General features: G+C 39.5%; 1 protein-coding gene across 1 annotated transcript; it reads left to right on the forward strand.

Moving 5' to 3' along the window:
- Positions 1-8198: 8198 nt before the first annotated feature.
- rab33a (RAB33A, member RAS oncogene family) lies at positions 8199-13188 on the forward strand. The gene is made up of 4 exons (XM_088344500.1): positions 8199-8624; positions 10454-10594; positions 10889-10969; positions 12177-13188. The coding sequence occupies exons 1-4, from the start codon at positions 8262-8264 to the stop codon at positions 12399-12401; spliced, it is 810 nt and encodes a 269-aa protein (XP_088200626.1). The 5' UTR covers positions 8199-8261; the 3' UTR covers positions 12402-13188.
- The last annotated feature ends 570 nt before the right edge of the window (positions 13189-13758 follow it).

Raw genomic sequence — 13758 nt, forward strand, 5'->3', positions numbered from 1 at the left:
TATATATATATATATATATGGGCAGCACAGCGGCGCAGTGGTTAGCGCGTGTGCGGCACAGTTCTAAGGTCTTGGGAACCTCCTGTGTGGGTTCAATTCCAGCTACCGGACTTACTGTGGGGTGTTTGTATGTTCTCCCCGTGCTTGCGTGGGTTTCCTCCGGGCACTCCGGTTTCCTCCCACATTCAAAAAGACATGCATTTCAGGTGGATTGGCCGGTCCAAATTGTCCCTAGGTGTGAATGAGCGAGCGAGTTGTTTGTCCCAGTGTGCCCTGCGATTGGCTGGCAACCAGTTCAGGGTTTCCCCTGCCCACTGCCCGATGATTGCTGGGATGGGCTCCGGCACCCTCGCGACCCTACTGAGGATAAAGCGGTGCAGCTGATGAGATGAGATGATATATATATATATATATATATATATATATATATATATATATATATATATATATATATATATATATATATATATATATATAGATATATATATACTTTGTATCCTTTTGCCACATTTCAGACTTCAAATTTAAAGATATAAAACTATAATGTATTGTGAAGAACCAACAATAAGTGGGACACAATCATGAAGTTAAACACACTTTATTGGATATTTTAAACTTTTTCAACGAATCAAAAATGAAAAAGTGGGTGTGCAAAATTATTCAGCCCCTTTACTTTCAGTGCAGCAAACTCTGTCCAGAGGTTCAGTGAGGATCCCTGAATGATTCAATGTTGATCTAAATGACTAACGATGACAAATGGAATCCACCTGTGTGTAATCAAGTCTCTGTATAAATGCACCTGCACCGTGATAGTCTCAGAGGTCTGTCTAAAGCGCAGAGAGCATCATGAAGAACAAGGAACACACCAGGCAGGTCCGAGATACTGTTGTGGAGAAGTTTAAAGCTGGATTTGGATTCAAAAAGATTTGCTAAGCTTTGAACATCCCAAGGAGCACTGTGCAAGCAATAATATTGAAATAAAAGGAGTATCAGACCACTGCAAATCTACCAAGATCGTGCCATCCCCCAAAACTTTCAGCTCAAACAAGGAGACACGTGATCAGAGATGCAGCCAAGAGGCCCATGATCACTCTAGATGAACTGCAGAGGTCTACAGTTGAGGTGGAAGAATCGGTCCATAGGACAGCAATCAATCGTGTACTGCTCAAATCTGGCCTTTATGGAAGAGTGGCAAGAAGGAAGCCATTTCTTAAAGATATCCATAAAAAGTGTTGTTTAAAGTTTGCCACAAGCCAACTGGGAGACACACCAAACATGTGGAAGAAGATGCTGTGGTCAGATGAGACCAAAATAAAACTTTTTGGCAACAATACAAGACGTTATGTTTGGCTCAAAAGCAGCACAGCTCAACACCTTCAACACACCATCCACGCAGTCAAACATGGTGGTGGCAACATCATGGTTTGGGCACGCTTTTTTTTTAGCGGGGACAGGGAAGATGGTTAAAATTTATGGGAAGATGGATGGAACCAAATACAGGACCATTCTGGAAGAAAACCTGATGGAGTCCGCAAAAGGCCTGAGACTGGAATGGAGATTTGTCTTCCAATAAGACAATGATCCAAAGCATAAAGCAAACAATGGAACGGCTCACCAAAAACATATCAAGGTGTTAGAATAGCCAAGTCAAAGTCCAGACTTCAATCCATTTGAGAATCTGTGAAAAGAACTGAATACTGCTGTTCACCAACGCTTTCCATCTAACCCCACTTAGCTCGAGCTGTTTCGCAAGGAGAAATGGGCAAACATATCAGTTTCTGGATGTGCAAAACTGATAAAGACATACCCCAAGTGACTTGCAGCTGTGATCTCAGCAAAAGGTGGCGCTACAAAGTATGAACTCAAGGGGGCTGAATCATTTTGCACACCCACTTTTTCCTTTTTTATTTGCTAAAAAAGTTGAAAATACCAAATAATGTGTGTTCCACTTCATGATTGTGTCCCATTTATTGTTGATGCTTCACAAGAAATTACGGTTTTATATTTTTATGTCTGAAGTCTGAAATGTGGCAAAAGGTCACAAAGTTCAAGGGGACCAAATAGTTTCGCAGGCCACTGTATATATAACCACAGACACGTGTAACTATTTTTCCCGCATAAAATACCTGATTGACATTCATAACAAATAGAAGCATAAATGTACTTGCAGATTATGGGACATATGCTGCTGGTTATTTCTCACTGTTGGAAGTATGGCTTAAAAATCGAAATCTTATCATATTTTACTACATACCAACTAATGATATGAACTGTACTTCCTCACAGTGCATTTGTATTTTGTGAATTAGGAACCCCCTTTTCCTAATCAGGTCTGGAATCTGGCTACACAGCAATTCTGTGCATTAGGGCCATGTTGCTTCATGGAATGTGATGATATGCAGCTAATCAGGTCACATGACTAGAGTCACACACTTTCTTGACCACACAAGTTGCTAAAAATACATTCTGTTTGAAGTAAATCGTTTACATTGCATTTATTATGTTTGATTTAATATAATTATGGATGGCCAGGTAGTGATACTAAGTATCAGGGTCGATACCAGCCTTTTCAAGGTATTGGTATTCACAATAGGCTGCCTTATAGTGACCGTTTAACAATTGGGAACTTGAAAATGAATGGGGATGTTAAATTACTGTTAAGAAAAAATATTGTGCTGAGATGTGAAGGCATTTTTGAAAATTGTCGCTTCACTGGACGCCAGATCTGTTTTTTGTGGGTAATAATAATTGTGCACCCCCATACGTTTAATATGCCCCCTTGAGACTGATATCTGGCGACATTCTTTTTACCCTTAACAGCAAGATGGTGGACAATCATGTCAGCTCCGTCTAGGTGAGCCTCATGTTATGAAAATAAATACAAATTTCTTTACCTGTGAGTATTTAAAGAAAATGCACATTAATAAGTTACTTAATGTATTTCTTTATTATCGTTTACGTAAGAGGTATCCAATCTTTTTTTAAAGCTGAGAGCTACTTTTTGTTACTGATGGGCACAAAGGGCTACCCTTTTTAATACCCATTTCTAAAATTACAACTTATGTCATTTCTATGTTTTACAATTATATACTCAAAATTTCACAACTAAGTCGTTTTTCCCCAGTGATTGAGGATCTAGTATGAGTATTGTCACACAAATGCCGACAACGTCCTGCGCATCTCTGAAAAGCTGGATGCCACTGTACTGTCAAAAAGAACGGTGACCAAATGATGAAGCCGCCATATCGGATTTGTGTGGGAGAGAAGAGATGGGAACCGCGGGGCTGTACTTGCCCAAAACACACCACAGGAAGCACTGCCCTGACGACATCTGGTGGTAAAGGGATCCATGACCCATGAATTGCTAGAAATTAAGTCAATCACCAAAACATCATGTCAGTTAGAGATCAAATTTACCCGTAAATCCCAATGAACCATCACTGTTGAGCTATTTCTAGATCCTGTTGTTGGGCTAGTCGGGTGTTCTTACCTGGTACCTGCGTTGTAGGCCACTGGTATAAGTCAAGTCAAGTCAAGTCAAGTCATTTTTATTTGTATAGCCCTAAATCACGAAGAGTCTCAAAGGGCTTCACAGATTATTACACTATATTACACAGACTATTTTTCAGCCGACGAGAAGTGTAGGTTATTCATATGCTATGGAGTAGAAGTGAGTTTTAGGTTTAGATTTAAACATTTCCACTGAGGTTGCAGATCGGATCTCAGGGGGAAGAGCATTCCACAGCACCGGTGCCCGGATGGAGAACGCTCTCGAACCAGCAGAACACTTCTTTGCTCTTGGGATCACCAGAAGACCGGTGATCGTACTTTTTTGTCCTAGTTAAAAGCCTCGCTGCGGCATTTTGTACCAGTATAAATCAATATTGTTTTTTAATTGTCTTTTTTCTCCACTAGGAGGCACTAAATAATACACACTGTGCTCTTTTAAATGATGGCATCATTTTTGACCACTGGATGGCACTGTGTTGTCTGGTGCAAGCGAGAACCTGTGCCACAAGGCACAGTGTGGCAGCAGGAAAGACGGACAAACATGGCGGTGACCTAAGTAGGGTATCCACTGTGTAAAAGAAATAAAAATTTCCTGACCTGTGATTCTTTTTTTTATATAAAAAATAACGTTGGTATGATAGTTCATGGATTTTTGGCTGGGATTCCCCAAAACTTTTTTTTTGTTGAATTGAATGAAAAAATTATCCCACCACTAGGAGGCACTAAATATTACACACTGTCCCTTTAACTCCTTAACGTTCCTGTAAAATTCGCCCAAAATCCTAATCCAAGACGTACCCAAAGTAAATTGAATGCTTTTTTTTGAACTATTTGAGGAATACGGACACTTCTGGTCTCATTTGAAAGGTAACAAATAACCACTGCAAGTGCTACTAAGATTAAGTAATCTGAGTTGTAACACACATATATAAAATATTTCTATCCTCGCCTAAATGTATTAGTTTTTTGCAATTAAATGCCTACAACTGAGTGTAGCATAGGCACCTTAGCTGTAAAACAGTTAAGACAATCACTTGAAACCTTATCTGGTACCTTGTCAAATTTGATCACAATCTGAAAAACAAAACATTTTATTTTACACATTTTTCTTATGGTAGGTTTAGGCGTTTCTAAAAGTGGCCATATGGAGAAGACCAGTTTACAACACTAAAACCTTTGCAAGTGTGTATTTTCTTTTGGCCATTGTTTTTAATTTGTGAAATAGTTGTAAATGTTTGTCTTCTATTTCCAGAAGTCAATCAATGATTGTGCCCATACAGTGTATCCGGAAAGTATTCACAGCGCTTCACTTTTTCCACATTTTGTTATGTTACAGCCTCATTCCAAATTGTATTAATCTAATCTCTTATCTCAAAATTTTACACAAAATACTCCATTATGACAATGTGAAATTTTTTTTTTTTTACTTTTTTGGAATGTATTAAACATAGAAAATTAAGAAATCACATTTACAAAAGTATTCACAGCCTTTGCTTAATACTTTGTTGATCCACCTTTGGCAGCAAATATAGCCTCAAGTCTTTTTGAATATGATCCCACAAGTTTAGCACACCTTTCTTTAGGCAGTTTTGCCCATTCTTCTTTGCAATAAGTCTCAAGCTCAATCAGGTTGGATGGGAGACGTTTGTGCACAGCCATTTTCAGATCTCTCCAGAGATGTTCAATCGGATTCAAGTCTGGACTCTGGCTGGGCCTCTCCAGGACATTCACGGAGTGGTTCTGAAGCCAATCTTTTGAGATCTTGGCTGTGTGCTTTGGGTCGTTGTCCTGCTGAAAAATGAACCTTCGGCCCAGCCTGAGGTCAAGAGCGCTCTGGAGCAGGTTTTCATCCAGGATATCTCTATATATTGCTGCATTCATTTTTCCTTCTATCCTGACTAGTCTGCCAGTTCCTGCTGCTGAAAAACATCCCCACAGTATGATGCTGCCACCACCATGCTTCACTGTAGGGATGGTATTGGCCTGGTGATGAGCGGTGCCTGATATCCTCCAAACATGGCACCTGGCATTCACACCAAAGAGTTCAATCTTTGTCTCATCAGACCAGAGAATTTTGTTTCTCATGGTCTGAGAGTCATTCAGGTGCTTTTTGGCAAATTCCAGACGGGCTTCCATGTTCCTTTTACTAAGGAGTGACTTTCGTCTGGCCACTCTACCATACAGGCCTGATTGGTGGATTACTGCAGAGATGGTTTTCCTTCTAGAACGCTCTCCTCTCTCCACAGAGGAACGCTGGAGCTCTGACAGAGTGACCTTCGGGTTCTTGGTCACCACCCTGACTAAGGCCCTTCTTCCCCGATCGCTCAGTTTAGAAGCCGGCCAGCTCTAGGAAGAGTCCTGGTGGTTCCAAATGTCTTCCATTTACGAATAATGGAGGCCACTGTGCTCATTGGGACCTTCAAAGCAGCAGAATTTTTTCTGTATCCTTCCCCAGATTTGTGCCTCAAGACAATCCTGTCTTGCAGGTCTACAGACAGTTCTTTTGACTTCATGCTTGGTGTTTGTGCTCTGACATGCACACTTAACTGTGGGACCTTATATAGACAGGTGTGTGCCTTTCCAAATCAGGTCCAATCAACAGAATTTACTGCCGGTGGACTCCAATTAAGCTGTAGAAAGATCTTAAGGATGATCAGTGGAAAAAAGATGCACCTGAGCTCAATTTTGAGCTTCATGGCAAAGGCTGTGAATACTTATATAAATGTGATTTCTTAGTTTTCTATTTTTAATAAATTCAAAAAAAGTAAAAAAAAAAAAAACTTTCACATTGTCATAATGGAGTATTTTGTGTAGAATTTTGAGATAAGAGATTAAATTAATACAATTTGGAATAAGGCTGTAACATAACAAAATGTGGAAAAAGGGAAGCGCTGTGAATACTTTCCGGATGCACTGTATGTGCGTAATAATGATGTGTAAAAATGAATCACGTTGTGCACATTCATTTTCGGCTTTGATTTGAATACACGCCGGGAAAATGGCATAAAAATTATCTTGGGAATTTCTTCAGCCAACCAATGTTTTAATCATCATTCAATTCGGTTACTACTGGCTGGAGATATTTGGAGCTACAGGAGGGGAGCATGGTTTTATCAAACAGGCGCGTATAGGCTAATGCGGGCTGTGGACGTTTAGAAAAAGTCTGCTAGTGGCCGAGAGTGGTGTCAATCAAAAGGTCAGAGACTGACTACTTGAATAAATTTATGAGTCTGTTTCTTTTTTAAGGGAGGTTTTGCAGGGAGTGAAACAAACCGATTAATGCTAGGACCTTAGCTTGATCTTTTAAGAGCTTGCTCTGTCCACTCCACGCATCGGCCCGGTATTGCAGTACCTCCGGGAACGGTGCATTCGCAATGATCGCAGCAAGGCTTTAGGGCTAGGACCTTAGCTTGGCCTTTTGGCTGAGAGTAAGTGTCCCGACTCCTAGGCTTTGTAGCGTATTATGAACTGACCGATAACGGATAATGGATAATGAATAACGAAGATAGAACAATAACCCTTAAAAACCCCAAAACCCCACCACAAGGAACATCCAAATATGCAGATATGCTTTTTGGCAGACCTTTTTTTTTTTGTTATAGTCGCATTATTGTGTGTTTTGGAGTAAATGTGTTACACGGTTGGATTCACTGGGCGATCCTAGTTTGAATGACTCCATTATTGCTGGATATTAATTCATCATCTGACTTCCTTGGGGACTAGGTGTGTCATGATTACTCATTACACTCACCTGTGCCCGCTCGTTTGGCGCCAGCTGCTGCTGGTTAGCTGATTGGTTCCCCGTCCTATTTGAGGTCCGTCCTTTCACTCACCTGTTGTCAGTCCGTCAGCAAACCTCTGTTTTCACAAGGCAAGCTTTTTTTGACTCCCGTCGGTCTCGTTTTGTCACCCGGTTTTTACTCGTTTGTTCCTGATTTCCCCGTTTATCTCCTGCTACGACCCGTTTTTTGACCCCGACCACGTTCTAAACTCCCGTCCCGGCTAACGACGTGTTTTTCCGTCTAACTTCCTGCTCCGGAAGATCCACTTCCGCATTTGGAAATCGCTCCGATCCCGTGAGCGGCTTGCGTCCAGCGAGCACCGGATCGCTGGCGCTGCCTTTCCTCTATATTTCAATAAACTTGTGAGTAACGTTACCCATCTGGGTCCTCCTTCGGTTCTGGTCGTGACAAGGTGAGCTTTCACGGCTTTATAGTTATCAGGTACCTTGTTTCTGACTGAGCGTGAAGTTTCTTTGATGAGTATATTTTGAAATGGTCATATCTTGAATCCCAAGAGTTTAAGCTTTCCAATGAAATGTGGCATGACATATTTTATTGACTGGTGACATCGTAGAGACATGCACGTATTTGTTTATCAAAAGTCCAACGAGCCCATTAGGGTTTTTAAGGGGTTTAACTATTACTTTCACTAGTTTTGATTCAAAATCATACATAATCCTTAGAGCCCCGGGGTTTACCTCCAGGTGTACACGCACCCCAACTTGAGAACCACACTGATAGTACAATCATGTTTATGAAGTATCCCATTCCTCTCAATTCATTGGCACAGAAAAAAAAGTGCACTTTCAACTTCCTTGCCCCCAACAGAGAATCTCGCTGATACGACAGATCCAGTCCCCTCCTCCTTTGCTCTCCTCCGCTCTGTTCCTTTCCCCCACCCTTCGCTTCAATCCATCCTTCCATTTGTTCTTATCTCCTCTCCACTCGCGCATTCCGGTTTTCGGCAAAATGACCAACGATTCGCCGGAGGAGGATAGCCGCGGAAGAAGGTCGACGAGAGCCAGCCGAGCGGACGACAATGTGACCATCCTGACATCATCTACGGACGTTTACAGGAACCGGAGCCGGGCTAGCAGCAGCGGCAACGACGCCGGCGCTAGCTTCACGTCCTCGGTGGATCTGAGCGCCTCCTCCTTGGAGTTGAGCATCCAGACTCGGATCTTTAAGATCATCGTCATTGGGGATTCCAACGTGGGCAAGACGTGCCTGACCTTCCGCTTCACCGGTGGGAGCTTTCCCGACCAGACGGAGGCCACCATCGGCGTGGACTTTAGGGAGAAGGCGGTGGAAATCGAAGGGGAGACGATCAAGGTAATATTACGGCTCTGGGATGGAAGTGAATCGGAGGCGTTTCCCTGTACCCTCCCCCTAACCCGCACTCTCCGTGTGTATGAAGGCCTCGTTGTTTAATTGAACAAATGATCCCACAATCAAAATGTTTACGGACAGACTTCAGAACCCTATTGACGAGATGTCTCTTTGTTGTTGTTGGTCTGAGGGAAAACTGTTCAGACATTTTTTTTTTACATTCTTTGACGTGGGTTGATAAAATAAAATAGAAACTTATTCTGTGAAATTACTCTATTTAAAGGGACAATGTAGAATTTTTGGCCAATAGATGTCATTTCATTGTGTAGTGCGAAAGAAGACAAGTATAGGCACAAGGAAAAATATAAACTATAGAGACTCAAAGTGACCAGACTTGGTGCCAATTTGCTTCTCATTTTTCTGCCAAGAAAAATTAAGTCAAGTCAAGTCATGTTTATTTGTACAGCCGTTAATCACAAAGAGTCTCAAAGGGCTGCACAGACCACAGATTATTGCAATCCACAGACTATTATTACACCATCCCCTGATCTAAAACCTACATGAGGGCAAGGAAAAACTCAAAAAGCTCAACATGAGGAAAATGAAGAAACCTTGAGAAGGGACCGCACATGAGGTAATCCTCTTTACAAGAAATAAAATAAGACAAGAAACATTTAAAAATTGAGATAGATAATTTTTAAATTGAGGTGACTTTGATTCCAGATAAGTCTGATTATGATGTTTGCCCATATTCTAACATTTTATGGACTACACCAGTAACTGACTCATAATGTATATACCATATTTACGTTTTGTGACCAGTGGTTTAGAAAAAGCTATATTTTAACAATCAAAAAATGCTTTAGAATAAGGATTTGTCTATAAATAAGTCATTAGCCTTACCTTTTTTCATTTCTTTGTTTACTGGCAATTACTGTCTAGTCTATTTTAAAACAAAATAAAACAAAGAAAACAACAACAACATTAAATGACATGGTTTCAGGGGAATCCTTTCTCGAATAAGGTAGATTAGAATTTTCTCTGACGAACATAACACTGACTAATGTCCAAAAGACACAACAATCAATTGCTTTACTGACTACACAATGCATTATCATATTTTTGTTTCACCCAATTTTTTAATAAATGCGTTAGGTCAATTAAAATTGTCAAACATATTTAACTTACAGAACTGCTGTGGATTGGTGCATCACTAAAAATAAATGGGCACAGGGTCAAGATTATGGCAAAGCCTTTTGGATGCCCATTTACAAATCAAAATGCCATTTTCTAATATTTTAAACAAGAAAATATGTTGAAGACTGTTTTCACTTCCAAGCCAAGAATACCCTACATTAGTTGTGACCCAATTCCAAAAAAAGCATTAATAGTTTACATTGACTATAAACTACATATAAAATTCTATGGATACATTCAATGAGGCACCTGATTGTGTTAACATTTGGAGATAACAGTTGTCTATCTCGTTATTTCTTCTGCGATTGACTGATGACAAGTTCAGCCTGAAGTCAGATGGGATAGACCTTTTGTCACTTATAGTAAAAGTTGGTATGGCTTCTATTATTTCTATATGAAGTGAACTGGATTAATTACACTCAATAAGTAGAATTTATTGCCAATGCCTTTGTCAATGAAGACACAGTGTGTATCTGCTAAGCTTTGCAATGTCTAGGCAGAATTCATACAATAGTTAAGAGATAAAGATATATCACATCAGTCAGGTTCCTAAACAATGTTGTATGTATGGATCTACTATTGTTAGTTTTTTGTCTTTCATATGAAAAAAACAAAAACTCATATTCAACCTCCAGGTCCAGGTGTGGGACACAGCAGGCCAGGAGCGATTTCGGAAATCCATGGTGGAACACTACTACAGGAATGTTCACGCAGTAGTCTTCGTATATGATGTCACCAAAATGACTTCCTTTCGAAATCTGCAAACATGGATTGAGGTACAACTGATTATTATACTCATCTTTAAAGTTAGCAGAGTTGTCTCCATCTCTTACATGAATCTGTTAGGAAAGCTTTTTAAATATAACCTTGTCTTTATTATGTGTTTATCCGCGAGTGTCATGTCTACTATCGTATACAATGTTCACTGAATTGTTAACATTGACAATAAAGACAATTCACATTCTAACATATGGATTTTTAACACAACAAAGAAATGTTTTACATTTAATGCTTGATAATATAAACTAGACATTTAAATTTTACTGAATCAAGAAATTTCTACATTTCAGGAGTGTAACGGTCATCGGGTGTCAGCATTAGTGCCTCGAGTCCTGGTTGGGAACAAGTGTGACTTAGTGGACCAAATACAGGTCAGTAGATTTATGTCTTTCATGAAGCAAAAGCCAGAAGATAAAAATAAGAAGAGCAATTTAATTGTCCATGAAATCATTTCTTAAAATTCAGACTCACAATTTGAGTTGAAAGTGTTGCATGACAGACTCTTTGAACACAACTCTTTTAATTTCCTTCTTATCTTTCGTGATTGGAAAATGGGATTATTTCAGGTGTGGCATACTTAAGTAACCAGGACTACAATGGGTACATAAATATGGATTAATCAGTTCCCCCACTCAAAGGAGATTATTCTTGTTGACTTCACAAAGAAGAGCAGCAGTGGAATGAGCTCATAGTTTTTTGAAGCAAAGAAAACCACGACTATGTTTACTTTAGGGGTGTCTCGACACTATTTTTTTAACTTTTGGTACCATAACGACAAAGCCTGTAGTATCGGCCTATACTGATGCATACATGCCAACCTTTTGACATTAAAAAGCAGTAGATTTTTACGCGCGAAACACAATGCGTCTCCGGAATTATAAAAAAAACAATAACATGTGCACGTTTAAAACCTGAAATACCAAACTTTTACCAAAAAGGAAATCTGATACGATCATTGGAGCAGTTTATTTATGCATAAGGACTGAACTACATGTCTCAAGACAAGAATAATATTTATTTGAATTGGAAAAAGCGTTTTTTGTTTTAGTTTTTTTTTAATCGGTAGGTGTTTTTAACGAGAGAATAGCGGTAATATTATTCGATTCGATATAAAATTGAAATATATATGCTATTCTTTTAGGGATGCACAATAAATCTCGGGCTGATAGTTATTGGACGATAACTGCATAAAATGATCTTGAACTTTACGGCCCAACAGAAACAAAGACTTAATAAAAGACCTGATTAGTAGTCGCATGGAGTCAGGCTGTAATATTCAATCACTGCCTCAACAGCCTCCCCTGACTGCATATCAACGGTAATCATGCACAGAAACCTACATTTTATGCTCTGATTCGGGTTAAAAATATATATATTATTGGACTATTCAATTTAAATACCTTGCCCACAAATACAATAAATAATGTATTCTATATATTATGATTTTCCGGTAAACAGTCCAAAGTAAATTCACGTCCTACCAAGCGCCAACATGGATACCAAACACACTCACCCATTGGCCAATTGAGACGGCCAACGTGGAACATGTGATACTAATACATCATAATCATTCTCTAGGTGCCTTCCAACATGGCCTTGAAGTTTGCAGACTCTCACAACATGCTGCTGTTTGAGACGTCGGCAAAAGACCCGAGAGAGAGTCAAAACGTGGACTCAATCTTCATGGCGCTGGCCTGCAGGCTAAAAGCCCAGAAATCTCTACTGTACAGAGACGTGGTACGGGAGGACAAGAGAGTGAGACTCACACAGGAGACAGAGACAAAAAGCAATTGTCTTTGTTGAAGAAAATGCCAAGTGATAGAAAAAAACAAATGGAATATTGTAAACTGATAAAAGGCGCATGCTAAGAAGAGGTTGCAGAATGATGGTCCTGAAATATAAGAAGTTTTCAGTTTTTGTTACTGGTTCAGGAGAAAGTCGATGCTTATGACTGACCCTGACAGCAAACAAGTGGAGGTGAGGGAAATTTTGCTCCGGACCACAGCACAAGGATAAAAGAAGAAAATTTGCTCATGATGCAGCAAAGCAAAGATAAACTGCAAGGTTACACCCTTTTTATGAGTTGTGAAACTTGTGTTTGGTTTTACATTGCATAAGGTCCTGATATTCTTTCCACTCAAACACAATCAATGTGAAGATAATAGTGTGCTTTCTAGAAAAAAGTATTTGCCCTAGAAAAAATAGGGAAAAGAATGATCTGCTGCTAAGGAATGAAACACTGAGCTGGAGAGAGAATCAAACAGGTTAACAGGAACTTGGACAGAAAGCTTTTACTGCCGTGGACTGTACTATACAGAATGATACAATATAATATAGCTTTCCATAGTATTGTAACAGCTATGCAGCAATTGTATATCATTATTTGTGAATATATATAATTATACAATATCATTTAAAACAATTTGTACAAATAAAAGCCTCTCCCGGATCACAACCTTGCTTCTAATAGACTTTGCCTCTAAAGTTGAGTAATTAACCTCCTGTTCAATACATGAGTGAATATTGTATTTATGGTATGTGCGTACAAGTCTACTCAAAATTACCTAATGAAAGACTATTCGGAGACCCAGCACGGTTGTGTTCTTTTGTCATTGTTACTGTGTTCTCTAGTGCTTTGACCTGAAAAACTGATGTAGTTCAGAAATTCTTCATTCAACAATTGATTCGATAATGCATCGTTGAGTTGAATTGACCGGTTAAATCAGTGTAATAATTGTTTTTTTTTGTATGACATTTTTACTTTCAGCGCAGACGGCATAGGGTGAGAGACAGGAGGGAGGGCTGGCACTCTTTGCATAGCTCCGCCCATCCCTACCGCTCACCCAAACAAATTGCTCTGGGTTCTGTGCTGTTGCTTTGGCGTATTTACAGTTTGTTATGTGGATTTCCATCATAAGGTGTCTCAAAAGTGAGCACTGACTATTTAATGAGCTTCCATATAAATAATTTCTTAACAGGACAGAGCCACAACTGGGTCTGTTGGTATGATACCTTATTTGTAAATTGTAGTTAAAAGTGTGCCCTATATATATACTGGATAGTACCAGTCGATTTTAGCACTGGTTATGTCTTGCATTCATTTCATTAAGCTTTGGTTACTCAAATTTATAAGGAGAATAAGGAAAAGTTTTTAAAACTT

The sequence above is a fragment of the Urocampus carinirostris genome, chromosome 9, assembly GCF_059441175.1.
Source record: "Urocampus carinirostris isolate Australia breed hairy pipefish chromosome 9, RoL_Ucar_1.0, whole genome shotgun sequence".
Taxonomy (NCBI): domain Eukaryota; kingdom Metazoa; phylum Chordata; class Actinopteri; order Syngnathiformes; family Syngnathidae; genus Urocampus; species Urocampus carinirostris.

Bases quoted from the DNA above. Each gene is read 5' to 3' on its own strand.
- rab33a (XM_088344500.1), top strand. From the start codon at position 8,262: ATGACCAACGATTCGCCGGAGGAGGATAGCCGCGGAAGAAGGTCGACG. The intron at 10,595-10,888 runs GTACAACTGATT...TCTACATTTCAG, and splicing joins ATCTGCAAACATGGATTGAG to GAGTGTAACGGTCATCGGGT. The intron at 10,970-12,176 runs GTCAGTAGATTT...ATCATTCTCTAG, and splicing joins ACTTAGTGGACCAAATACAG to GTGCCTTCCAACATGGCCTT.